Source organism: Camelus dromedarius, chromosome 4 (assembly GCF_036321535.1).
Source record: "Camelus dromedarius isolate mCamDro1 chromosome 4, mCamDro1.pat, whole genome shotgun sequence".
Lineage (NCBI taxonomy): Eukaryota > Metazoa > Chordata > Mammalia > Artiodactyla > Camelidae > Camelus > Camelus dromedarius.
In genome coordinates this window covers 74,542,501-74,569,735 of record NC_087439.1, presented here as the reverse complement: position 1 = coordinate 74,569,735, position 27,235 = coordinate 74,542,501, and the positions used below count along the sequence as shown (strand labels likewise).

The 27,235-nt window shown below is 40.3% G+C and overlaps 1 protein-coding gene across 4 annotated transcripts in view; it reads right to left on the bottom strand.

The window, feature by feature from the left end:
- Positions 1-27,235, bottom strand: part of ANKRD44 (ankyrin repeat domain 44) — a 284,704-nt gene that overhangs the window by 130,676 nt on the left and 126,793 nt on the right. For all 4 annotated transcript variants that reach the window (XM_031452073.2, XM_031452076.2, XM_031452075.2 and 1 more), the window contains exons 3-4: positions 8,812-8,890; positions 228-298 (exon numbers count right to left, since the gene is read on the bottom strand). In XM_031452073.2, coding sequence (XP_031307933.1) covers positions 228-298; positions 8,812-8,890 — 150 coding nt within the window. The remainder of the gene's footprint in view (positions 1-227; positions 299-8,811; positions 8,891-27,235) is intronic.

The window sequence follows — 27,235 nt, the reverse complement described above, 5'->3', positions numbered from 1 at the left end:
ACTGAAGTCCGGGATCGCATCATCCATCTTGGACCACCCCAGTCACCCCGTTAGCACCATGCCTGGCATGCAGCAGGTGCTCAAATAAATAGCTGTTCAATTTTGGTAACCCTCTTGCATTAGAAGTAAAAGCTTTCTGCTCACCAGTGGGAATGCCTAATTCAGCAGAAAGCATTTTTCTCTTTCTAGGGACTGCAGGTGCTAGATTAAGTAAGATAACCACTCACTTCACTTCTGGAGGCAACAGCCCGGTGCAGCGGGGTCAGCCACATGTTGTCCTTGGCATTCACACGTGCTCCTGGAACCAAAGAGCACAGGTTAGAGGCATAATGCAGGCAGGGGGAGTTCTGCTGATGTGAATCAGATGCTGTATCTCGTGCTCTCACTTGCCCAGTACAACCACCACATTTTGTTTTGATTTTCCTTCATATCAGTCATATGATTTCTATCACCAGACAGGAGGAGACACCCAGTGCAGTAGAAGGAGCCAGATCAAGAGCTGAGAATGTCACAAGAACTGGGTAAAGACTAGATGAGAAATAACAGTGTCTCACTGGGTAGAAGTTGCAGATATAAGAAAGCTGAGGTTCTCTGAGACTATAGAAGTGTAGATTCTGAAGAATGAAGAACTTTTCAGGGATGTGCATGTGTGCATGTCCTGAATATAATATTTATTCCTGCATATAAAGTATACAATCATATACATTATTTTATTTTTAGTCATTAAGCATATTTATCTCACAGGGCGCACACTTTCCTTTTGGCAAACTGTTAAGGATGAGCAGCCTTCCAACAAATGTATCCTAGAGGCCAGTGAGGTTTCAAACAAATCTGTAAAGTTGAGTTCTACTGAGATTTGACCCGGCTGAGGGGGTTAGTAGAAACCCATTTGATCCAAGAATTCCAGTGATTTCTCTGGGACTAGCCAGGTGCTTTGGCAGGAAGAAGCCAGCTTCCATGGAGCTTCTGGACAGGCACAACATGAAGCCCACATTGGTTGCTCACAGCCCCCTCACACTCTGGGGGAGGCACGGAGGCTCATACACGAGCCTGAGCCGGGTCACACTCAGGGACGTGCCTTATGCTCGGCTCCCTGGGGCCACAGCACCATTGTGGGGCAGAAGTTCCACAGGAGTGGATTCCCAGACAGCAGAGTACGCCCTCCTTCCATGATGCCCTCACAACCCTCCACGCGTGCAAGCCCACCGAGTCTACAGCTGAACCACTACAACACCCCACGTGCCCTTCCTTTTATGGGGAGCCGGATTCCAGTCTTCTGGTCAGAGATGGAAAGTCTTACAAAAAGGCTACAAAAGAAAAGGAGGAGAAACTATGATATCTTTGCAGATGCAATGGGAGGAGGCTGTCTGAGCCTGAGGACAACAAGGAAGGAAGCTTGTGAGGATGAAGGATGGACGGATGAAGCAGAGAAACTAGAAAGTAAGGCAGAGGAGGGGAGTGCAAAGGAGGCCGCTTGGGGACAAGGGCCGAGAAAGTGAGTCAAGTGTAAGCCGAGGCTGACTAATCTCTGTGAGGCCAAGGCCAGCCGACAGCTAAAAAACAGGAACCATGCTTAGAAAAACACAACTAAAAGACAGCAGGAGACTTTCATTGGTAAAAGTGAGCTAGAAATTTAATGGAAGGCACCAGCTAAAATAAAATAACAAATCATAGCATGTACACCATTTTTTCTCTTTAACTGAAGAATAAATACCATCAACAGTATGAATTACAAAATCAACTATATTTCAATAAAAATAACAATAAAAATAAAATATAAAATAAAATAACAAAAAGCTTGCTGATATAAAAGTATCATCACAGAACACAAGTATGTAATCATCCCTAAAACAGAGAGAGAGTAATCTCCTCTCCACCCCTTTGATTTCATTGGTTTGTGATGGGACCAGGCAGAAGTATTTTTTAAAAGGTCTTCAGGACCCCAGGTTATTGTAATAAGCTGTCTAGATTGACAGCTACTGAAAAGTTGTGGCTTAGTTTATCAAGCTTAAAATAATTTGATTCCTAATTCTCCTACTCCATCCAGGCAGCTTACCTGAAAAGGTTCAAGCCCCTTGTATCAGTATGAACCAAACAAATCAGTCTGGGGCGCTAAGAATCCAAGGCAGCAGGCATCTCCTTCCCCAATAGCAGGAAGCCCTGCGCTAAATGCTCTGAAGCAAAATGAGGCCTGGGAGGGCAGTGGGACTCACAGTCAGAAGACCCAGACTTGAGTTCTGATTACAGCACCTACTGGCCCAGCAACCACTACTGTGTAAAATGAGGCCAATGACACAATCATGACACTTCTCGACCCGCCTCATGAGGTGGTTGGGAGAATCAAAGGAATTTGAAGGCGCTTTGTAAATTGCAAAGCACCCGAAAAATACCAGCAGGTCTTATTTCTCAATCCTCCTTGATGTGTCATTTACTTCTAAATCTATGACTCAGGCTTTCAAGGAAGTGAGAGGCATAGTCTTTGCCGGGCAAAGGAAGGGGAAGTCAAATAGATGGATTTAAGAACACAAAGAACCATCACCCAGAGATTGCACACACAGGTATCTTTTGAGATTAAAAGACACTCAAGTGCTAGGAAATGCCGGAGAGGAGGAAATCCAGATGTAATTAAGAGCAGGGAAAAAAAGAATTTTAAAACAAAGTTTTTACTACCAAAAACAAAGCTTTTCTCTGCTAATCTCAGTTTCGACAGAGCTCCAATGACTGTTACACCGCCTGCCTTTCTGCTCTTACTCTTATTTTTCTCATGCTTTCCTCTCTCCACAATCACCAGAGCTGGTCCCAAAGGCAGACTCCCCAGCTGTCGTACAGAGGCAAGGTCAGCACACCCAGTGCAGGCAGGACCTCAGAAGTCTGTGCCTACCCAAAGATGGGAGGGAGAGCTCTAGAGTCTCAGGGACTGCTTTACTGTCTTTCCAACCATTTTACCACCACATTTTGAATCTAAGCATCTCATCCTCATAGCTTCCTCACCAGCCAAATCACCAGGATACCAATGAGGGCAGAGGACATGGGTGTAGTGCATGCCCCACCTGTGTCCACCTGCTTTTGCCACTGCGAGTCTGAATTTTACCTTCAACCCCCCTCTTTTTCTTCTCCCCACCCCACTCCCTGCTCCCCATCTCCCCCACCTCCTCCCTCCTCCCTCTCTCTCCTTCACACAATCTATTTCTGTCTTTGTGTGTGTACATTAGAATGCTCTATCTAAAAGAAATAACTATGGGTGAAATTTAAGACGAATCTTTAAGGCTGATTTATGAAAGCTTGGTCATAAAATACTGGAAACAACTTTGGCATTAGACAAAGGTGAGTGGGTTAAATAAATTACTATACAGCCATGTGATGTAGCTGTGATGCTTTATAAGAATGCTAAATAATTGGGAAGATGCCCAAAATATGGTTATGTGAAAAAAAAAGAGCAAGTACTAAAACATTACCTATGGAATGAGCCCATTTTTGTAAAAACATTGAACATTCTAGAAGGATATGCCACAAAAGCCCTGAGATCACTTCCTGGCAGATGGTAAACACAATTTAATCATTTGCTAACTATTATTGCAGAAGAGTCAGGGAAGCAAGGGATACAGACTGGGGGTCTCTGCCATTGGCACAGTTCCACGCCCAGGGCCGACCTTAGTTAATAGCTGCCAAGTGAAGGATGCTTTCTGGTTAAAAGAGAGATCCAGCAATGTCTCCTCAACTGAACTGGCTTGAACTAGAACTATGAATATTTGTCTACCACCATGAACAGCAACAGACTTATTTTACTTCATGTTTTGATCATATGAATAATACATGCATGTAATCTTCTTTTAAAAATAGATTGTTACAGATTTCAGTAAAGTCCCTTTGAGAATCATCCCCAACGCTGGACTCTCTCCACTCCCTAAAGAAAACTACTGCTCCGAGTTTGGTACATGAGGTTTCTTTTACATCTTCAGATGCAAATATATGCACGCATGGAAAATCAGAAAACTAAGCTGAGTGGCCAATACAACATTCTCTTTGTATACTTAAAATATTACACAATAATTTTTTTAAATCTATAGCACTGTTTCACAGTATGCTTTTATGTATATTGTGTCATATGCTAATAACACTCTGAATGTCCTTGATTCACTCAATAATACATTTTTTTCAGATCTATCAATGTTGATACTTAAGAGAATGAGTCCATTCTCTTTAACTGCCACATGTATTCCAACATATAAACACACCACATTTTTTAGACATTCTCTCTATTGTTGGGCATTTCAATTGTTTCCAGTATTTCACTAGTCAAACCATGGTGCTATGAACATCCATAAAATGACTCCTTATGCAAATGTGCAAGTATTTGTCCAGGATAGATAATTAGACATGGACTTTCTCTGTCATTGGTCATGCACATTTTTGGTTTTAATAGATAGTCTGAACCCTCCAAAGTGAACCAATTTACACCTTCACAGTGTATGATTGCTTAATTCCTCCACATTCTCAACAACACTTGATATTTTCAGTTATTTAAAATAGTGCAAATCTGATTGGAAGAAAATGGTATCGCGTTTTTGTGTTTTCCTGTTTAAAAGTGAGCTTGGGCATCTTCTAATAGATTTGTTTACTGGCCACTTGTAATTCATTCTCTGAAAACCACTTATTCATATTCTTTGCCTATTTTCCCTAGTTTTCTATTATCACTTTTTTCTCATATTTTATATTTCTACATTTTTATTGTATTGTTATTACTATGATTGTTTATGTATTCCCAAAACTTTCAGCTTTATGCAGATCCAAATGTGGCTTTTAATATTAAAATTCTTTCAAGAAGGAAAATGACCCTGAGTTTGCTGGGCAGCATAAAGCAACACATGTCCTGTGAATAACAAACAACACCAGCACTGTTTTTGTGCAGCTTCAGAGTCACTTGAGGAATTGACATAATTAGAAATCTAGGAAGTGGCTTCCTTCAGTCACTGCTGAAGCCCTCCACCCCTCCACTAATCCTCCTCCGCAAGGTTGAACAGGCAGCTGCCAGGGAAACCTCCTCTGCCCCAACAACAAAATTATTATGACAAAAGTAGAGTTATCTAAATGCGGACTGAGCAGTATTTCATCAGTGTCAACTCGTGCCACTGGCTTCCTCATCCTCTTCCTAAGAACGCATCCTTCCCAGAGTCTTGTTTACATGTCAGAGGGAGATGTCAGATGGTTTTGAGTTGAATATTTATAACTGATTTTTCTAAAGGAAGCTTCATGTTATTTACCTGTCTGTCAGGCACCATTGTGCACTGAAGGACACAGAGTCTGCATGTCTAATGATTTAAAGGCAAATGCTTTTTACCCAAGGACATTTTAAAGCTTTTATAATTTTTTTTAAAAAAGCACAAGGGTATACTGACTCTTCAGAAACAAAGACCCAACTAAAAGTGATCAGGCATAAACACTAATTACAAATTAAGTATATTTTTTATCTGATCGCTATAACCACTTGATTTTACTGTCACAGATACCACGAGTAATGGAACTCTGAGCCTCTTTTCCAGAGGCAATATTTCTGATCTCTGAGCCCTGCCATCTAGGAAGAAGTAGAACAAAGAAAAAAGATTAACTCAGTGATTGAAAATCTTACAGACCAGAGAGAACAATTGATTCTTAAGGCTGTCTTAGCCAACACTTGGCTTTCAATTATAGAAATAAACAAATATGAAAGAAAGATCATATGAAATGTGATTATATGATAGTGAGATCAGCTTGCTAATGATTTTTTTTTTAACAGACCAAATCTTATTACAGCCCAGGAGCACTGTTCTTTGAAGCAGTGATCTTGGGAGAGTACATAATGATTCCATGTATGTGACAATTGCTTTTGAGGCCACTTTCTACACCCACCAGCAAAGGGCCCGTTACTTTGCAATCGCACCACACTGGGGGCCAAAATCAGCATTGCCTCATTTAGTCACACCTCCTTCACCACACAAAAAAAAAAAAAAAAAAATCAACTCCAACCTCAAAGGATGGATATTTGTTATGCATGAGAGAATTCAAAAGAATGACCTACCACCTGCTCTGGAGGCAATCTGCATTGGGAATGACGATTACATTCTGAAAAATCACAGAACATAATTTTACAGGAATACCACTTGTTCGGTGGCCTCCGTTCTACCCAATGTATTATTTTTAATTAGTAGTTACAACTCAAAAACACTCCTGTGTTAGAGGGTAGATACTTATGGTTTTCTTCCTTCGGCCCAGAACTCTCTAACCCTTGTGTGTCCAGGGGTTGCCCTACAGGGTACTGTTCCTGTGGCCGTCTTCCTGGGCGCTCTGCTTCCTCCGTCTCAACCCTAGTCTCTTAACTCTTAGCCACCAATTGGTTCCCACTGATCTCACTCATACATCTCTGGGCAAATGATTGAGCAAGCTCTGGAGCTTCTCTCTGCCTTGATCCTGACTCGGCCAGTTCCCAAACAGAAGCTGGAGGCAGGTGGGGGAAATAAAGCCAGAACGTGGACTGGCAGTAATAAGAAGAGGAAATCTGCAAGGCCTGAATTCCCCCCGTCAGCTCACAGGCACTCAGGGTTCCATCTGCCTAGCTAATAGGAGATAATGTCCGTAGGAATTTAGTGGGCTTGGGTTACACTATGCTCTGTAAGCTAATACAACAATGAGAACACAGCTGTAATGGGCAATTCTGGCAAAATCAAATTATTGGTCCAACATGGGAATCATTAGCACCTCATTCGTTATTAAACTGGAAAACAGTTTAGTTGGATTCCCAAAAGGGTCAGCTGCCAGATGCAAGCTCAAAGATGAAATCACTGCTCTTGCAGTGATATTTCTTTAGGAATATAATATACAAATTGAATAAAGGACCTTTCAGGGAAATTAAAACCATGTGAATCCCAAGAGTTTGCCTAAGCTTTCACAGTTGAGTAGAATGTCTAAAGAACTTTCCCAATGCTCTCTCATACCCTAAGTCTTCCTAATTTGATGAGGGAAAGGGGAACAATCCCATAGCCTGTGCCACCCAAAATTACACTAGAGACATTAACAACTCAGTGATTCTTCCTAGATTCTAGCTTCCTAGGCTAAGAGAACAGGTGTACAGATCACGATATATGGAAATGTTTCTCCTGGCTCTACTGAATGAACCTCATTTCGAAGAGGCTGGTGGACCCCACGTCCATGTGAAGGTGATGTGAAGCCAAGTTTCTCAATCACTATCCCTCAGATGCCTAAATAAATAGATGGTCAATTTCATGCTGCAGAATTAAAACCTTCATTTTCAGATGTAGAAAAATATACAAAAAATTAAAAAACCAAAGCTGGAAGTCTAAGATAAAGTTTTGAATATTCATGAACCAAATAGTCCTCTGAGCTGTCTCTTAATACATTTAAGTAGAGCTGGCTGGGACCACTAGCTGTCGTACCCCAAACTCTTTATTTTTCACCCCCACTGACTCTGCCTACAATTTTCCATAGGCCAAATTTCTGCTGCTGAGGCAACCAGCCAGGTGTGGGCTAGCTCTTAGCCATAGACTGTGCCAGCACCAAACAATACATGTTTGTTTGGAACACAGGACTGAAACATCTTTAGAATTATCAGAGGGAAGGCCTGTTCTCAAGAGCACAAGGAATACCGCACAAAATCTAACCTGAGCTCCACAAGACTGTCAGGAACACTGCTAAGGCCCAGAATACTTGTTTCCTGGGAAAACCCACCTCAGGAACATGAACACAACAAAACTAAGGGCAATGTGAATCTTCTTTGCATATCACAGCATGATTCTTGTTTCTCACAATGTTCTCCACATCTGCTTGAACGCCATGTCAGTTCCTCCCTCTGCAGAACTGACTCTGGAATTCTACCATTTCCCTTTACTACTGCAAACACAGGCAAAACCTTATGATAGGCCTTTGCATAGACCGTGGGCAGAGTCATTTCCTCCAGATTTGAATCTGCCCCAAACCAAAAGAAGGAGGAAGAAAGCCAGCCGGCCTGCATACAGTCCACAGTGAGATACTTGCATGTGCTCAGATTCATTCCGGGGATTAGTTTAGCAAATATTCAAGGGAGAAAGCACATACATACTGGTTTTGGAAACCTGTTTGGTGAGAAGTACCAAGCACACAGGTTTCCAAAAATCAAAGCACTGGAATTTTAAAATCTGATGAAATATTTAAAATAAACAGAAAAATAAGGAGAAAACATCATGAAAACCAGTACACCCACAAACTACATTTAACGTGTTGGCCATATTTGCTTCCAATTTTTAAAAAATAAAACATTTTACAGAGTTGAAGACATCTCCCCTCTCACTCGATCTGCCTCTTCAAAGGGAACCACACTATCCAGAAATTGATGTGTTTCCTTTCCTTTCATATTTTTATGCTTTGATTACATCATTGTAAGTCATGTATCTGTAAGCAAAACAGTACTGTTTTGCAATGCAATTTAAATACATGTAAATATACATACACATTTATGTGTGTTCATGTAGATTTGTTCTTTTTTTAACAGTGAAAAAAAATTAAAAGATATCCAGATGAACTGAATTCTTCTATAATACTGGGCCTGATTAGACAGTCAGGAATCAGACTTTCAAAGCAATATAAAAGTTTTACTGGAGAAGTCATTTCTCAATAAGAAGAATGTCTTGCATTGTCTTTCGTCTACTGATAAAACCGCTGATCAAATAAACACCCATGAGCACAATAAAGAAGTTCCATTTGGGTTCATTGTAGTATCCAACTGGTAAATTTGTCATTTAAATTGTGATCTGCAGTTGATTTTTAAGTACAGCTGGTATTTACCTGACAGAATCAGGAGTTCAATGATCTCTGCATCTCCCAGAAACGCGGCCACATGAAGCGGGGTTCGTTTCTCAGAGTCCTGAAACAATGGCAAAGATAAACAAGTCAGTGGCAGCCAGAGGTGCCTTTTGTAATACAGTAAGATGTGTCCTTTACATGAGGTTAACGCTTGTGGGAGAGTGTGAAGGCCAAACACCTACTCCGGTGAGATCTGGTTAAACATGTCTCTCAGCATTTCCCACAGTCCCATGTACAAAAGACCTCATTTTCCGTGTCTGTGTGTTCTATTTGCCTCCCTGCTCGTTTTATTGAAGGCTAGTTCAGGTCAAGGATGGACCATCATGCACTGGATGATAAAATTCAACTTATTTAAAAAACTTCAGTATGGTTAAAAAAAAAATACAAAGCTTTTTATCTACTTCACCACATAGTTCAAAGCTTTCAATGATTTTTTTTTCTAAGGGAACATAGTGGACTTTAAGGACATTAAGCATAAGTATAGTCATTCCCCCCTTTCTGTCCACATTAACTGTTGCCCAGACCACTGTCCATTCATGTAATACTTACTGAATGCCTACCATGTGCCAGAAACCAGATTATGTGGACAAGGGGGTGCCTATGACAAGGCCCAATCCCTGCCTTTGTGAAACTTATGATCAAGGCAGGGGTGGCTGACAATAGTCATGTAAACCAATGACACAGGAGATCCTTTCAGATGGTGATTAAGGCTATAACAAAATTTTAAAAGGATAATGAGATCAAGTGACTGGGGAGATGGGAGTAAGATTCCTTAGAGTGGTCGAGGAAGGCCTTTCTGAGGATATTGACATTGAAGCTGAGAGCTGAGGTAGTTACTACTAACTGTGTTTTATAGATGAGAAAATTGTGGCTCCAAGAAATTAAGAAATGTCCTCAAGACCCCATAGGTATATAGCAGAGTCAAGATTAGATCTTCGCCTGTGGACTCCTGTGTAAGTCCTTGGCAGAGCATTTAACATATTGTGCAGAGAGGCAAAATGATAACGGGCAGGGAAAAAAATATTGCTTCCCCATCTGCAAACTGGAGATAATCATATCTCCCTAGAGAACTGATAAGAACATTCAAGATAATGTAAGTAAATAAGTTCTAGGCAGGCATGAGGCTTGGCCCAAGCACAGCAAGTGCTCCATGCATAGACAGTATTGTCCCAGCATAAACAGTTGTGTGATGTTGTAAGGAAGAAGGACCCTATGGGGTTTTCTTGGGACAGATGCTCCCCCCAACCCAACCATGTGCTCTGTCTGCCTTTTATTTGTAGAAAAGCTTTAGCCTCCTAGGCCTTCCCTGAGTTCCAAAGAACAAATTTAATCAAAGAAGTGAGAAAATGCAGAAACAAAGGAAAACACTCAAGCAAGACAAAATAAAAACTGTTTAGCCATTAAACAAAGTCAAGGACCTTCAGTTCCTCTTCAAGGCCAACAGTTAAAATACTGAGCCATATTCTTGAGTTCTTTTGCAGATACTGAAACCCCCACCAGGTGGAAGAAGCTGCCTGCATGCTGACCACAAGCATGTGGGCCCCAGACCAGCTGGAACCAGAAGGTTGATGATGCTGATGCCTAATTACCTCATCACCAACCAGTCAGAAGAATGTCCAAGCTGATCGTGCACCCCCACAACCCTATCCCTCACCTTGTCTTTAAAAACATTTCACTGAAAGCCATCAGGGATTTCAGGCCTTTTGAGCATTAGCCACCCGTACTCCTTGCTTGGCCTTGCAATAAACAGTGCACTTTCCTTCACTACAACCCAGCATCAGTAAATTGGCTTTGCTGCACACGGATAAGCAAACCCAAGTCTGGTTTGGTAACATTTCCCTCCAAGACTGAGTGCTCCCACAGGGTAAAGAACAGGCCTTACTCCCCTTTCTCCCCACAGTAGCAGCATACTAGGCGCTCAGCATACATTGGCCAAACTGAACTAGTCTATGTGCATGGCGTCTTCCACAAACTTCCATCAATTGTTCCATAACAATGGTAACCAAAGCCTAGATGCTGTCTTTGAGGAGTCTCCTGAAACTAGCATGCATTTTAGTTTTGAGATTTATAAATTCACTATTGATTTTAATCATTGTTCCTTTTCTCACCTGGTTAGACAATCTACCTAATAGCCCTTGTAGCCCAAGGATATTATCTTGTTTTCTGACAGTTCAGGCTCTCTGCTCTTAGCCTCTTTAAGACTATTGCTTTTGGGCATTTCATGACTCACTAATACCCAAAACACATGGCAGGCAGGGAACATGACAAGAACTGATCTTCAAACCAATCTATTTGTTGGAAGAGATGATAAATAGGTTTTATGAAGGGATGAACTAACTTTTCAGTGGATAAAAAGAGGGGTTTGAATTAGCTGGGGATTTAGGTTGTCCACGTATGCTGCAGGCAATCACTACAGATAAGAGGAAACAGGATAGTCACGTTACTATTCCATATTAAATAATAATAACTTGGAAAATTCAGTAAGATACACAACCACAGTTAACCCTCCTATTGTTATGTCACCCTTTCTATGAAAATAAAGATTCAATATTTGAAAACATGTCTGCTTATTTGAGAATCAAGTGTACTAATTTATGCAATGAAGTATACAAATAACTGAGACCAGACTTTCACAAATGTCTTCTTTTCTATTTCTTCTACTGATGTTTCTACAAGCACTTTCCTTTTTAGCTTCATGTTCCCTTTGAATCACCACTATATCAATTGAAAATTTTCTTTTGGTTCTTGGGATAAAAGTTATATAATTATATGTTCTTTCATGAATTGAACTGGTTCCAGGGTTTGGGTCAACAAATTAAACCTTACCTAAGTAATTTAAGTAAGGACTAACCCAACCCAAATTATGACTTGAATTTGACCTGAAGCAAAGTCAACGTTCTGTGTGAGAACTTGGCCTCAAATAAAAAGCCATACCAATATCCAAATCTGGTTGGCCTGTCATTATGTAACTGGCTGAGTCTGTGGCCCCTTTGTATGACATGACTTGTTCAAACTGAAGTTTTTATAACATAAATAGGTGTGTTATGTGAGATCACATTGTAAAAATTCTTTGATTGGAAATCCCAGTGTTGTGCTCACTTCAGCAGCACATATACTAAAATTGGAAATCTTAGTGTTTCTTTTAATATGCATTTAAAGGTTTCCTGTAGCTTCCTGAACATCTATGCCAATCAATACTCTCCTTCAGTGACAAGCCATAGACAGATAACTGCAGAGAAAATCTATATTTAGAGCTGTAGTCCTTTGGTTCACTGAAGCAGCAGAATCATAAGAACAATTTCATGTGCTATTAAGGCCTTGCCCAAAGTAACAATGCATTCCTACTATTGACCAAGGGTTGCCGACACCTGCTCTCTGGCAAGGAACCTGAGTACAGGATAATGAGTCGAGGGGTGAATAACAGAGCCACATTCATCACCATACTCAGAGAGGTAAAATCATCCAGGTAGTTGCAGTTCATCTTCTGCCTAAGTTAAGACCACTCTACTCACTATAAGCTAAATAAATGGAGTAGGAGATGCAATGATAGAAGAGGTGGGGAAAGGCTCTGGGGAAAAGAGAATACTAGTAATACTATGAGTAAAAATAGGTACTAAGCTCAGAACTGTACCAAAGGGGAAAGGGCAGTGGCGGGATAAATTTGGAGTTTGGGATTAACAGATACACATTACTATATATAAAATAGATAAACAATAAGGACCTACTGTATATCATGGGAAACTATATTCAATTCAATTCAATTCAAAAAATCTAAAAGAGATATATATATATATATATATGTATGTATCTATATAACTGAATCACTCTGCTGCATACTTGAAACAAACATTATAAATCAATTACACTTCAATGAAACAAAAACGAAAACAAAAAATAAAAAAAACAACCAAATAGAAATAGGTCCTAGGCCAATGATACCCCTAGGGCATCTAAAAGAAGAAACAAAATCTAGCTGGTAATTACAGAGTGCTTTTAATTTTTTTTTTCAAAATGCATTTTCATCTCTTCTATTATTTGAATCTTATAACATCCGTGTCAGGGAGACACACCTTTCAGAACTGTGTGTTAAGTCTTGTTATTTAAAAGACAGGGAATCAGAGCCCTTGGATATGTTGTATGACTTGCCCGATATAGCAAACAGATGTCAAAGAATTAGGTGTCCTGGCTCCCAACCTGAAACTTTTTTCTTTATAAAAATGGAAACAAGAACATGATCTTAGAAGTTGCCTTGATAGTCTAAAGAACCTTTCCATTTATAATCCCTAAGAAATTCTGGGGGAAATGTGACAGACAGTAAACACCCACTTAAATGAGCTTACAATAAATTAAATAGTCTGGGGCCAGAAATAAGAGTAAACTGAGAACCAAAGCTGTAAGCACATGAACTTATGCTACAGAGAGAATCCACACACCAGGGGCTTGGGACTGCACACTTGCTCAGGGATGGGAGATGACGAGGAGAACTAGAACTAGAAGACCTGGGAAGAGGTCTTGAAGAAAGATTCTTGAAGCACAATGGTGGGTTCAAGAAAAAGCCAAACACTCCACAGGGAGATAGCACAGCGAAGCCTTGTCCTAGATTCTTGGTGGGGAAATAAAAGTGTCTGCACTGAGCATCTGTACCCCCAGAGTCTGCCCTCATGTTGTTTGGGTTTTTTGTTTTAATTGTAGTATAGTCAGTTTACAATGTTGTGTCAATTTCTGGTGTACAGCATAATGTTTCAGCCATACATATATATACATATATTCATTTTCATATTCTTTTTTGTTATAGGTTACTATAAGATATTGAATATAGTTCCCTGTGCTATACAGAAGCAACTTGCTGTTTATCTATTTTATATACAATAGTTAACATCTGCAAATCTCAAATTCCCAATTTATCCCTTGGTTTTAAATTCACAATGCCTGTATAGTCTAGAAACTTTCAAGCTGGAAAATAAGCATAAAAATTGGTTCTAGGCCAAGGATACCCCTACAATGCCAAGAAGAAGAAACAAAATCTATCTGGAGAAATGTGCCCTCAATCCAAGCAAGCCAGGAATTCGCACATATTAAACCTCCACTAAAGATGAGCTCACAAGCCTAAACCACAGACCCATGTGGAAACAATTAATTCCCCATAAGCCAGAGTCAGCAGGCATAACAACCAGCAAGAATTTGAGATAAGAGAAGAATCAAGCAGAGATACAAATAATGTATAAAATCATTTAAACGCAAAGGAATAATGTGTAAAATCATTTAAACACAAAGGACAAAGCCCAAGGGAGAAAACAAGACAGTATTTTTTTTTAATGAACAAAATTCGGGGGAAGAGGTATGAAGGAAGAGTTACAGGAAGCAGTACAAACAAATGATGCTAGAAATCATCTAAGACTTTGGTCTAAGAGAGATGCAAACAGAAGAGTAAAAACAAAATAGGGGAAGGATAAAATAAGTACAGGACTTTGGGATATGTTTTACAACCATTTATTCAGCCATATTTTCTAGACATAGACATTTATCAAAAAGGAATTATCTCCCAGACATTGTGGTACATGTTGGGCATACAAAATTTAAAACTTCCAGTCCTTACCCTAAAGACCCTTCCAGTCCAGTTACCAGTTTACAAATTTAGGACATCAAAATAGAAACAAAAATAGGGACGTGGTAATTAGTGATATTTGTGATGTTAAATGATTTGTGGAATATATATATGTTCATGTATAACTGAAAAATTGTGCTCCACACTGGAATTTGACACAACATTGTAAAATGATTATAAATCAATAAAAAAATGTTAAAAAAAAAAAGAGCAGTAACAAACAATGAAAAAAAAATGATTTGTGAAAATTACCAAATGCAACAAGACAAATGTAGCAAACATCGCTCCGAAATGTGTCTAATTCTGACCTACCCTGGGCAGGAGATCTAAACTGACAAGAAAAAAAATCTCTTCTGAATCGGGGAAAAACACATCTTGCTTTCTCCGGAGAGGCCCTATTGGCTCCAGCTTATCTGGGAACTTCGGAAGACCTGGGCTAGACTCCTAGGTTAGTCACAGAGTCCGGCTTATATTTTATAGACAGACTTAGGAATAGTTTCTGGATCAAAATTAGAATACAAGACCAGGCCAGGACCAGAGCAGCCTTCAGGCCCAGTGGCCGAGGTACGCGTTCTGCAACATTTGCATTCCTTTCCATCTGTCGACCACGTGGACTCTCCGTGACAACCAACAGCTGATGAATGGTAGTAGGTCTTTACAACACCCAGGAATACAAGAGAGGAAAACAATTCATAAGTGAGCACAGTAAGATCAACACACATTAGAAATAACTCGTTAATGTAGTTTTTAAAAGAATGTTCAAGTACCACAAAAACACAGATCTTTTTCCATTACCCTGTAGCTCCAACTCCAAATAGCCACTGGCAAACAGATTCGGACCCATAAAAAGAAATTCAAGTTTCTTCAGAAGGAAGGAAGGTAAACCCTCCCTTTCTATGAATAGCCAAAGGCACACACAGCCAGCTGGCGTCTGAGCTAAATTTGCAGTATGTCACAGAGAGATCAGGCAGAGGAAGTTTCTGTCGTCTGTTTACAAAGAAGCAGATGAAAGAAAATAGGGAACTTGAAGTATGTACACATAAAGTGAGCTTGACATGGGCAGAGAGTCTGTTCAGGCAGCTAAAAACACTGTGTAGATAGGCTGACTGAGGGGGCACCCCAAGCCTCTCTTTTGAAGAGTAAGAATTGTTGATTACATACTTTGGAAATTCTCAGCTAGAAGTGTATGATCTAATTTTCATCATAAGTATCTGTCATACACTGAAACAAACATCTCTCCCTACACAGAAGCAGCTTACATACCAAGACGGGCAGACGGAGTAATATTAAAAGAACAAGCCCTACAAAGCTTTCCTAACATGAAATACAAAAGTTCAGTTCCAGCCATCAACTCAAACTCCCACTAATATCAAAGAAGCAGGGAAATAACTGACAACTTAGGCCCAACCAGCTTCACATGATATTGAACAGAGACCACCAGGAGCAAGCAAGACGTCTAAAGAAATTCCAAACACAAAATACGTACCTTGGAAACACTTCAAATCATGAGAGGAAAAGAGCCAAAGACACGTGAAAGATTTAAATCAAACAAGCCGCAAAATGGGAAAGATGTTCGGTCTGAAGGTGGGGAATTAAAAGAGATTTGTAAAGAAGAAAGCAAAGGAGAGAAACAAAGATCATGCTTCTTTTTAACATTTTCGTGTTTACTTTCAAGTTTTAACATCTCACAAATACAGAGAAATATAGAAAATACCAGATCTACATGTTCCCACAAGCAAAATCAAACATGTTAACATTTTTCTCTACCTGCTTCAGACTTGTTTTTAAAAAACGGCTTTAGGGGTAAAATGTTATGAGTATTGTGACTTATAAATGGTTCAGAAAATAGCTGTGTGTGTGTGTGTGTGTGTGTGTGTGTGTGTGTGTGTGTGTGTGTGTGTGTGTGTGTGTGTGTGTGTGTGTGTGACAGAGAGAGAGAGTGTGTGTTTTCAATCTTTACTACCACAAATGGTGTTGCAATGTACATCTTGTATGTGTCTCTCTGGGCATATGTATGAGAATTTCTCTAGAGCAGATACCAAGAAACAGAAGGGTTGGATCTTAGGGTGTATTCATATTCAACTCTATTAGGTGTTGCCAAGTAGCTTTAAAAATAGCTTGACCAATTTATACTCCCACCAGCCACATGTTAATTCCTTTTCCCGACATCCAATATTTGCTGTTATCAACCTTATTACTCTTTGCCAACATGATGTATTTAACATGACATTTCATTGTGGCTTTGATTTGTATTTCACTAAATACAAGTGAGGTTAAGATTCTTTTCATATATTTATTAAAAATTCTGGCTTCTTCAACTGCAAACTGCCTGTATTTATTCTTTATCCATTTCAAAATTCAGTTATTGGTCTTTTCTTATGCTGTATGGAGGGTTTTTTTTTAATATTGCTTAATTCAACTGCAATGAAAACTCAGGTTATGCCTTCACCTAGACACAGCATGGACAGATCAACATCTACCCCAAGTCACTATAAAAGATAAATTCAGATTTATAATCACTATTCATCTTCCATGCATGTGTGATCCCACGGAGCCGGATTTTCCTTGGCTGGAATTTTCTATGTTTCAAAAGAGACAGACAGCAAATCTGTGCCTCTATATACCGACACCATGGAACAACTTCATTCAACCATCACTCTGTTGGTATTTTAACCCATCGGTCTGAATGTAATTTAGATGTATGAGAAATACTAGTACATTTTGCTACATCTAAAAATGTTCAAATTGTACATTCAAACCTCAAAAGTATACCTAATTCTTAAAACTAAACAAGAATCACTCAAAAGACTTTAAAATGAAGATAAAAATAAGAGTAATGAGAACGTCAAAGACATTTTGATTATATTTGCCTTAGGTAACTAAACGCTGGGTATTTTAATTGCATTATTTTTTTTAAACTAAAATAATATATATTAAGCAAAAAATGTATTAGACATTTTTATATTTTCTAATTTGTTCCTTAAAACACACTGTGAGGTAAATTTTTTTTTATTGACCTATAGTTGATTTACAATGTTTCAGGTATATAGCAAAGTGATTCAGTTATATATATATATAGACACACACACACACACACACATATATGTACTCTTTTTCAGGTTCTTTCCCATTGTAAGTTATTATAAGGTACTGAATAGTTCCCTGTGCTGTACAGTAGGTGCTTCTTGTTTATCAATTTTATATATAGTAGTGTGTGTCTGTTAATCCCAAATTCCAAATTTATCCCTCCTCCTGACTTTCCTCTTTGGTAACCATAAGTTTGTTTTCTATGTGTGTGAGTCTATTTCTGTTTTGTAAATAAGTTCATTTGCACCATTATTTTAGATTTCACATATAAGTGATATCATATGATACTTGTCTTTCTCTAACTTACTTCATTTAATACGATAATCTCCAGGTCCATCCCTGTTGCTGCAAATGGCATTGTTTCATCCTTTTATGGCTGAGTAGTATTCCAGTGTGTGTGTGTGTGTGTGTGTGTGTGTGTGTGTGTATGCCATATCCTCTTTATCCATTCATCTGTCAACAGACACTTAGGCTGATTCCATGTCTTGGCTATTGTATTTATTGCTATGTGCTGCTATGAACACTGGGGTGCATATACCCTTTCGAATTAGAGTTCTCTCCAGATACATGCCCAGGAGTAGGATTGCTGGATCATACGGTAACCCTATTTTTAATTTTTAAGGAGCCCCCATACTGTTCTCTATAGTGGCCACACTGTGAGGTAAATTTGATCATCCCCATTTTACAGTTGAGGAGCCTGAGACTTTGTGGTGATAAGTAACTTAACCCGAGTCACACAGCTAGTTAGTGGCAGAATTAGGATTCAGATCTGATTCCACTATTCATGCTCTTGCTGACTCTCTGAATAGTTATAAGCCTTAAACAAAGTGAAAGTTATAACTCATTATAATTAGTACTCCTGTCCTAATAATCTAGACCCAAGGACAAAATTCTCACAAGTACTAAGTACTAGCAGGCAAGAAGAATAAAGTTGGAAATTTGCTTAAACATTCTCTATTATTGTAAATATAGCTTGCTTCTAACTTTTTGGCCATTAAAACAATGTTTTGGTAAAAAAAAAAAAAAAAGAGTAAAGTTGGAGAATAAACGCTACCTGATTCTGAAACTTACCATAAAGCTCCAGTAATCAAAACAATTCGGTATTGGTGCAAAGCAATATACAGACAATACATATGATTTCCAAAGAAGGTACAAAGGATATTCACTGATGAAAGGACAGCTTTGTCAACAAATGGCACTGAAATAATTAGATATCATAAAGCAAGGAACAAAAACAAAAAGCAAAAAACTTTGATCCATACCTTGTACCCTAGACAAAATTAAATCCAGACAGAACATAGAACTAAATGTAAAATTTAAAATTCCAAAGGAAACATAGGAGAAATCCCTTGTGACTTTAGGTTAGACAAAGATTTCTTAGATATGCCAAAGCATGACTCATAAAAGAACAAATTGATAAACTGTATTTCATCAAAAATAATAACTTCTGCTCTTCAAAACACAGTTGAGAGAATAAAAAGACATGCCATAGAGTGAAAGAAAATATCTTAAAGTATACATTAGATAAAGGACTTCTATCTAGAATATACTAAAAAAAAACAAACCCCAAAACTCACTAATATGAAAACAAACAATCCAATCAAAAAGTAGGCAAAAGATGTGAGCAGATATTTCACCAAATAAGATACACAGATGGCAAACAAGCACATGAAATAATGCTCAATAACACTGATCATTAGAGAAATGCAAATCAAAATCACATCACATACTTATTAAAATGGCTAAAATTAAAAGGACTGATGATATCAAGTGTTGATGAGGATGTAGAGAAACTGAAACATTCATACACCACTGGTGGGAATGCAAAATGGTACAACCACTTCACAAAACAGCTTGGCAGTTTCTTAAAAAGTTAGATACAGACCTGTATGATCCAGATGTTCTACTCTCAGGTATCTACTAAGAGAAAGGAAAGCATACGTGCACACAAAGACCTGTACGTGAATACTCAGAACAGCTTTAGTAGCCCAAATTGGAAACAATCCACATTTCATATCCAGATGAATGGATGAACAAACTGTGGTATTTCCACATAATGGAACACTACTTGGCAATTAAAAGGAATGAACTATTACTATATATTACAACTTGGATGAATTAAAAGAATTATGTTGTGTGATGGGAGACAGGCAAAGAGTATGTACTGTATGAATACATTTACATATACGTAAAATTCTAGGAAAGGCAAACTAATGTACAGTGAAGAAAACAGATCAGTGGTTGCCTGAGGAGGCTGGAGGGGAAGATTGGAAGGCGTGAGAGCAAGGGATTACCTTGTACAAGGCACAAGGCACAAGGCAGCTTTTGGGGGTGATGGAGATATTCATTATCTTGATTGCCGTGATGGGTTTCGTGGGTTTAAACATGTCAAAACTTTGCAAATTTTTGTTTATTGTATGTCTGGTTTACTGTATGTCAATTATACCTCAATAAAGCTGCTTTAAAAATATACAAGCAGGCAAATATAACATATTCTCTCCTACGTAACACAGAGAAGGGCATATATAAGAGTTTAAAAAAAGATACATACCTAGGCGACAATTCATTTAAGAGGAAAAAAGAAATGGCGAGGTCATGGAAGGAAATGAGGCAACTCATGTTATTTCTCGTTCACGTACAGACATAAAAATGAAGTTCTGGCAAAAGCCTGGGGTGTTGGATTAAAGTCTACATGCTTTAAAAATAGGCACAAGCAAGATTTCTCTTCAAAATCCCTTAGGACATTTACATCTCCTAAAGGAAACCTTTGACTAATACGTATTGGGTAAGGATGTAGAAAATAAATCTAGAAAATTAAGTACAAGTATGACAGTGAATGGTTTATGCCTAACCTACGGGTACACTGCAGCATGTCAGCAGTAGATCACCAGAGGATGCCTGGGATCTTATCACAGTGCCCAGAAATTCCCAAGGGACAGAAGTCCTTTTAGAGCAGACTTTGCCTGGAGAAGTTAATGGGACACCAACTATTTGCTCTGTTGCCCTGATTTCATTTGGCCAGAAACATTTCTTGAGAGTCATTGGAAACAGAACATGGAAAGGGTTCTGGTCCTCTAGTCCGACAGGGGGGTTTGTTGACAGCAATATACATCCACCCACTGCAAAGGCAATCATCAGGAGTCTCTGATGAAACCAAAGCAGGTCTTCATAGCACCACCTTCCCCTGAATCTTAAAAGCTAACAAAGCTCACAGTTGCTCTGTGCAGCATCCCAAGTATAAAAAGGAGTGCCTTTAAATTTAATACATCTGGTAAATAATTTTTCATGGAGAAACCATAATTCTTGCATACATGATGGGAATGTTCTACTGCTAAGGTTATTTAAGGGAGCCCCAATTTGGAACTGCCCTTGGTTCCAATGAGCTAACCCACAAGGTGGGAAGTCTAGTTTCAGTTACAGCCCCACCCTAGGCTCCCTGTCTCTTTTAATTAGTCCATTAACCAATTCCTTCCACAAACAAAGATGTCTAATAGGAAATGCAGATAACGAAGAAAATAGCTTAATCAGTTGGAAAATTATCTCCTGTTGATAAAAGGATGAAGAGAAGGCAGCTACTAGCTTTCCACCCCTTTAAGGGGACAGCAATGGTGAAAGTCTGTCATCAGGTAAATGAACACACAGGGTCAGAAGCAAAATCTCAGGAGAGAAGAAGCCTAAATTAGAAAGTATTTTAACTGGGAGGGTATTAGAGACATCCGGAGAGTTTAATGGACTGGCTCAAAAGTCACACAGCTATGAATGGCAGTGGTGGACCCCTTCATTCATACAAATGACACAATATTTACTGGGGTCTACTATGTGCCAGGCAGGGTGCTCAGCCTAGGATGCATCAGTGTTCAAAGAATCTTTCTTGGCTCCAGGCTATTTATGACAGAGGGCTATTTACTACAGTAGACTTATATTAATCACAGCAGCCAGCAAAGAGCAGACACACACATACGCAGAGTTAGAAAATGCCAACAGAAAGAAGGAGACAATGTTCAAAGGCAGCTACTCTGGGTACATCAATAACTTAGTTACCAGGTTTGTTTCTCTCTCTCTCTCTCTCTCTTTTATTTGGGGGCGGGAGGGAAATTAAAAGCAAAAGCTTACACAGACAGTTTCTGTGGTTCACAGAAAATCATCTTAACTGAAATGTTTAGTATCTCTTTACAATTTTTTTCAGCCTCCAGGTGAATATTAAAGAAACAGAGTTTATATGTAACACAGACAATAAAAATCACCAGTGAAGTTATCAGGACCTAAGATATCAGATCAGCTCAAGACACCAAGACAGTGTGTTTTTCACTTTCTTCTTTCTTTGCCTGTATTTCAAGACTTGTATGCAACTCAATTTAGAAACAAACAAACAAACCAAAATCTCTTTTGTAAATAAGACTTTCCTATTAAAACAAAACAAATCAAAACAAAACAGGTCTGCTCTAACAAGAGCTAGTTGTAAGAATTAAATATAAAGCTCTGGACGTTATTTCCTGCCCAAACCCCTCATTATCTTGCAGAAGGTTGTAAATACTCGATACATGAATGTGTTTCTTTGCACATGACACATTACATTTATGACAAAACTTGGGAAAACTGTACTTTGTATAATGCTGCAGAGAGTTGCCAAAGCCTCGTCCCACACAATGCATCCTCTGATTTTTACGAAAAGTCAGGGACACTGATCAAGTCGGTATTGTCATCCCCATTTTACAGGACAGGAATCAAGGCCAACTCGGAGAGTTAAACGACTTGCCCAAAGTAATACACCAATTTTTGGTGAGTCTGGGTTTCTTGACTCCACGTTCTCTGTGTTCTCTCACGATACTGTATGGGTCTTACTAGCCAGTACAAATTCCTCTCCAAGGAAGAGCCTGCTTCCACCCTCTTCACGGCACTTTGGAGGCCTCTAGTCCTATTCTGACCTTTCCTGTCAAGGGACCTGAAGGACGAGGGGGACACACACTTTCATTAAAGGCATCCTAGTGTGACCAAAAGAACATAGACTCTGGAGTCAGAGTGACCTGACTTTGAATCCCTCCTCTGCCACGTAGGAGCTGGATGACTTTGGGCAAATAAATCAGTCTCTCTCAGACTCATTTCTCTTTTCTGTAAAGGGAAAATAGGACCATCATCCTTGCATGCACAAACTAGATGTCCAGTGAATATGAGCCACCCTATTATTATTACTATTAACATCTTTGTGGCTTATCCTAAATTTTTAAAAATTTATTATTTATTTATTTATATTTTTAATGGAGGTACTGGGGATTGAACCCAGGGCCTTGTGCATGCTAAGTACGTACTCTACCACTGAGCTATACCCTTCCCCACTTCATCCTAATTTCTTTTTAGTTCCCCTTGGTGTTTAGGCTAAGTAAGGAAATTCAGAACAGTTTCTAGAGAAACAATTTTACTGTTAAGAGATATTCGTTTACCAGTACAAGGGCTGGCATTGCCTGCTCTTAGTTGGCCAATAGCATTGCTTTTGCCTGCCTCCCCTCCCAACCTAGTGGGAGTCAACCTCAGTGGGCTTGGCCACTGTATCCTGTCCCACCTCAACCCAAAGGTAACCAAAGCTTCCCGCAGACTCCAAAGTTGAGCCTCGCATGATTCGTCCTTCATCTTGCGGGACCCAGAGTGGAATCTTTTCCTCTCATAGACCCACTCAAAACACCTACCTCTCAGCATCTCGAAACCTTCACTTAGAATATATCCCTGCTGCCATGAATGCCTTTCTCATCCAGTCTCGGTATCTCAGGAGTCAGATCCAGGTGCAACCTGGACAGATGGGAGCTGCCCTTGGAGGGTGGATGCTGCACCCTTTCTCTCCTCCTCCAAAGCCAAGAACCTTCGAACCAGGCATCCCCGAGCTAGAACACCCTGACTAAACCTTTCTGACACTTGACAAGAGAGTTTTACCACCTATGCCACCAATGAACGTCTCCCTTATTAACAACGTATTAGAAGTAAAACCACCACAGAATAATTAAAGATCCACAAGAAGACAAACAGGGGGCCACTTTCTACATCAACAAGCAAGGAAGCTTTCATGTATGCCTCTTCTAAACTGAGCCAATGGGTCAGGAAGCCAAACACACTGCAATGATTCCGTACAGAGCATTCTGCTTAGCGAGGGCAGACTGCAAAATGGCAGGCCCCCAAGCCCTCTAATTGCAGGCTGAAGTGAGTGATTCCAGAACTTGGAGATGGTATCTAACGCTTCTCAGTCCCTCAAGATTCTCCCAGAAGAATGGATTTCCCCAAAAGACTGAGGTATGCTGGGGGGGAGGGGGGGGCATATCCCGGTACAGCCATGTCACCCTGCTAGGACTGGAGTTCCTAGGGAGATTTTACTCAGGGGTGAGAAACGACTTGATTTTCAACCCGGCTGAGCCGGGACTTTCTACATTCCTCAGTCACTGGAGGTCCGGCCTCAGGTGCTACCAGCGGTGTCTGGGTATCAGCACCCTCCCGGCAGCACACGGTCAAGGGTGTGGGGAAGAGGGAAGGAAGCAGCTGTGGTGTTCCTGAAGTTCCCAGGCCGCCTGACAAAGGAAGCGCTTTCTCTCTGTTCTCTGGGGCCACACTGTGGGCGCAGACAGGTCATGCACTTCCTCCAGCTGAAGAGCAGCTCTCCGGAGAGCCCTCCCCACAGCGCGGTCCGCAGGGGGAGGAGGAGGGGCGGGCTTTGCCTCCGCATTGAGCATGCGCGATGATGAAGCCCGCCCTCCGTCTGCGGGGAGGCCGCTTTCTAAGGCAGGGTTGCGGGGTGAAGGTCACCCTGCAACAGGATGTTCCCAGCTCCTTTTGCTCTCCTCCCTGCAGCCTGCCCCGACCCCCATACCTCTCATCCCCACCCTCTGGCCAAAGGACCCTTCCCAGCCTCGAAGCTTTCCTGGCACCAGACCTCTGCTCAGTTAGGCCGGCCTGTTAACCAGAACCGCCTTCCTCCTCGTTTTCTCCACCCTTAAGATGTCTTACTTTAGAGGGCCAGCCCTCAGTCTCTTCCAGGCCCTCCCAGCAACATCTCTCAAAAGCAGTAGTTCCCCCGCTCCCTGGTCCCTGAAATTTAATTGCACTTAGATGACTCTCCCTGGGATTTTAGCTGCAACAGTGCGCTCTGGAAGTAGAAGGACCGGGTTCAAATCCTGGCCCTGACACCTCGAGCCATGTGACCTCAGGCAAATTACCTACTCTCTTCTGAGCCTCCGTTGCTTTCTCTGTAAAATGGGGATTTGTGAGATGGAACGAAAGATGCTCATAAAGCATAGTTCCTAGTATATGGTTAGCACTCAGTAAATGTTGCCTGTATTATTTATTCCATGTTTTCACTCTTTCCCCCAACATGCCCATTCTGGCTGAGTGATGGAAAGAGAGAAAGAAGACAGGGTGGGACAGAGGTGGGGAACGATAAGGTGTCCCACCCATTCTCACCTAAATTCCAGGGAAATCACGATGTCCAAGGACCAGATAAGACCTCTCTAGTAGGTCTTGTGACTGAAGATGTACAAGATCAGATGAAGGAAATCAAAATAAATCTCAACATTATTGTAAGTGTCACCAGAAAGATGAGCTGACCAGACAAGGCTTTCATCTTTGAACAGAATCTGATTGCTGCCAGAGCCACTTGTAATTACCAGGGTGACAGAAAGGTGGAATAAACACCAACCACAGTGAGCAAGTCACATGATGCAACTAATTTCCTGTGGGTGAGTACCTGTGAGCTAGGTGAGCTATGAATAGAGTGGTAATCAGGAGGCCATATATAAGAGCCCCACATACTAGAGAAGCTCAGGAAATGCAGTTCTGGCTCTAAAAGACACCTATCTTGTCTGATATTTCATATCCTGAGATAAATTACTTTGTCAAAAAACAAAAGCATAACATGTATAAATGATAGGTCTAGTTTTCAAGCTATTGGAAATTAATAAATTTGGCTTTGGTTTATAAATTGTTCTCTTGTGAGCTTAGTGTGAATCAGTTCCCCAAATTCTAATCACTCTTGCTCTGATCTGAAAAAAAAATCAGGTTTCTTTGGGTGGTGCATATGCACGATAAAGTTTGAAAAGCATTAGCTACAAGGTATAAATGGTCAAACATGCCTTTAAGCAGTGCTCCATCAGCAAAAAACTCTCTGAGCACAAACAAAATAATTTTTCAAACTGGTCAATCATAAATTTCATATACACATTATACACATATACACATATTTACATTTTTAATATTCTATAAGATTCACAAAAATATACATTGATTTAAGAAATAGAAGTAGATGTTCCATTGCCCTCAAGGGATCATCCTGTACACTTTCTGGGATGCCTATTCTCCCGTTTTGGAATCTACTGCCTTAGATCAAGGATATTGGGGCTAGACCAGCCAACTCAGACTGGTGTCTTCCAGTCATCAAAGGCTACCCGAGATCCATATTGAGAATAATTTCTTAAGGAAGCATTTGCATTGCTACTTCATGGATGAAGGTCACCAGAGTGGATCTAAGAATAGAGGTCTTAGGAAATCTGTGTCCAGGTAATGTTTTTAAATAATTCAAACCCGTTCTTATATGTCCTAGTTTATAAACATCCTCTTATCTGATAAGCATGAACTATGCTTGATTGCTTCATCTCTGAGGGCTGGGCAAGTGGAAGAGGCTGGAAAAATATTTGTTTATCACATGACTGGCTCACAGCCAAAGTAGAATATTCTTGTCATCTGGTTTAATATAAAACAGCCAGCTCTTCCTCTTCCCTGAGCTTTTCTTCCCTAGAGCCAAATTCTCCCCCAGGCAGGAAACTGAGCACAGTCACTTCTTTCTTATCCACCATTCTATTAGGCAGAACACAATTCAGCTACCTGGTCCCTGTAATTTAGAGATTCAAGATCTTTGCAATGATGACCCGCCTTTAGAGTCCTGAGCTGCCACATCAGCAGTTCACCTACCCTGTAGATGCCCTGCTATGAGGCCCCAGCCACATGGAGAGCCCACGTGGAGGTGCTCAGACTAGCAGCCAACATCAACCACCAGGCACATGAGTGAAGACATCTCCAGATGATTCCAGCCCCCATCCATCAAGTCCCCCCAGCTGACAAGTCTTTCCAGCTGAACCCAGACACCATGGAACAGAGAGAAGCTATCCCACTGTGCTCTGTCTGAATTTCTAACCCACAAAATCCATGGGCATAATAAAACAGATGTTTTATGCCACTGAATTGTGGGGTGGTTTGTTACACAGCAATAGTAACAGTCTCTGTGAGGTTCTGAAGTGTTCTCTGAATTATTAGAGAAAGACAACATTATGTGTAGTGTTAAATGGCCTTATTTGTCTTCTGATTCAGAGCAACCAGGCAACATTGATATACAATATATAGAGCAACTCTCTAATAAGACTATTTATTAAATCCCAGTATCATGTCTTTTGTGTACCAGCAAACAGTTACTATATTTGCAAAATAATGCTGGCTACGGTCCATTCACTGTCCCCTGGAAAGTAACTGTTTAGTTCCATCCCCTCTCACAGACATGAACTGACCCCTCTTCCTCCTCCTCCAGCTCTTCCTCGTCTCTGTTGCTCAAGCCAGGAGCCCAGGAGTCATTCTTGGCGCCTCTCTCTTCCTTGCCCCTCACATTTAACCCATCATCAAGTCCTATAGGATCTACCTCTACCATATTCGTGGAAGCCATCCGCATCCCTCCATCTCTAGTGGCCACAGGTA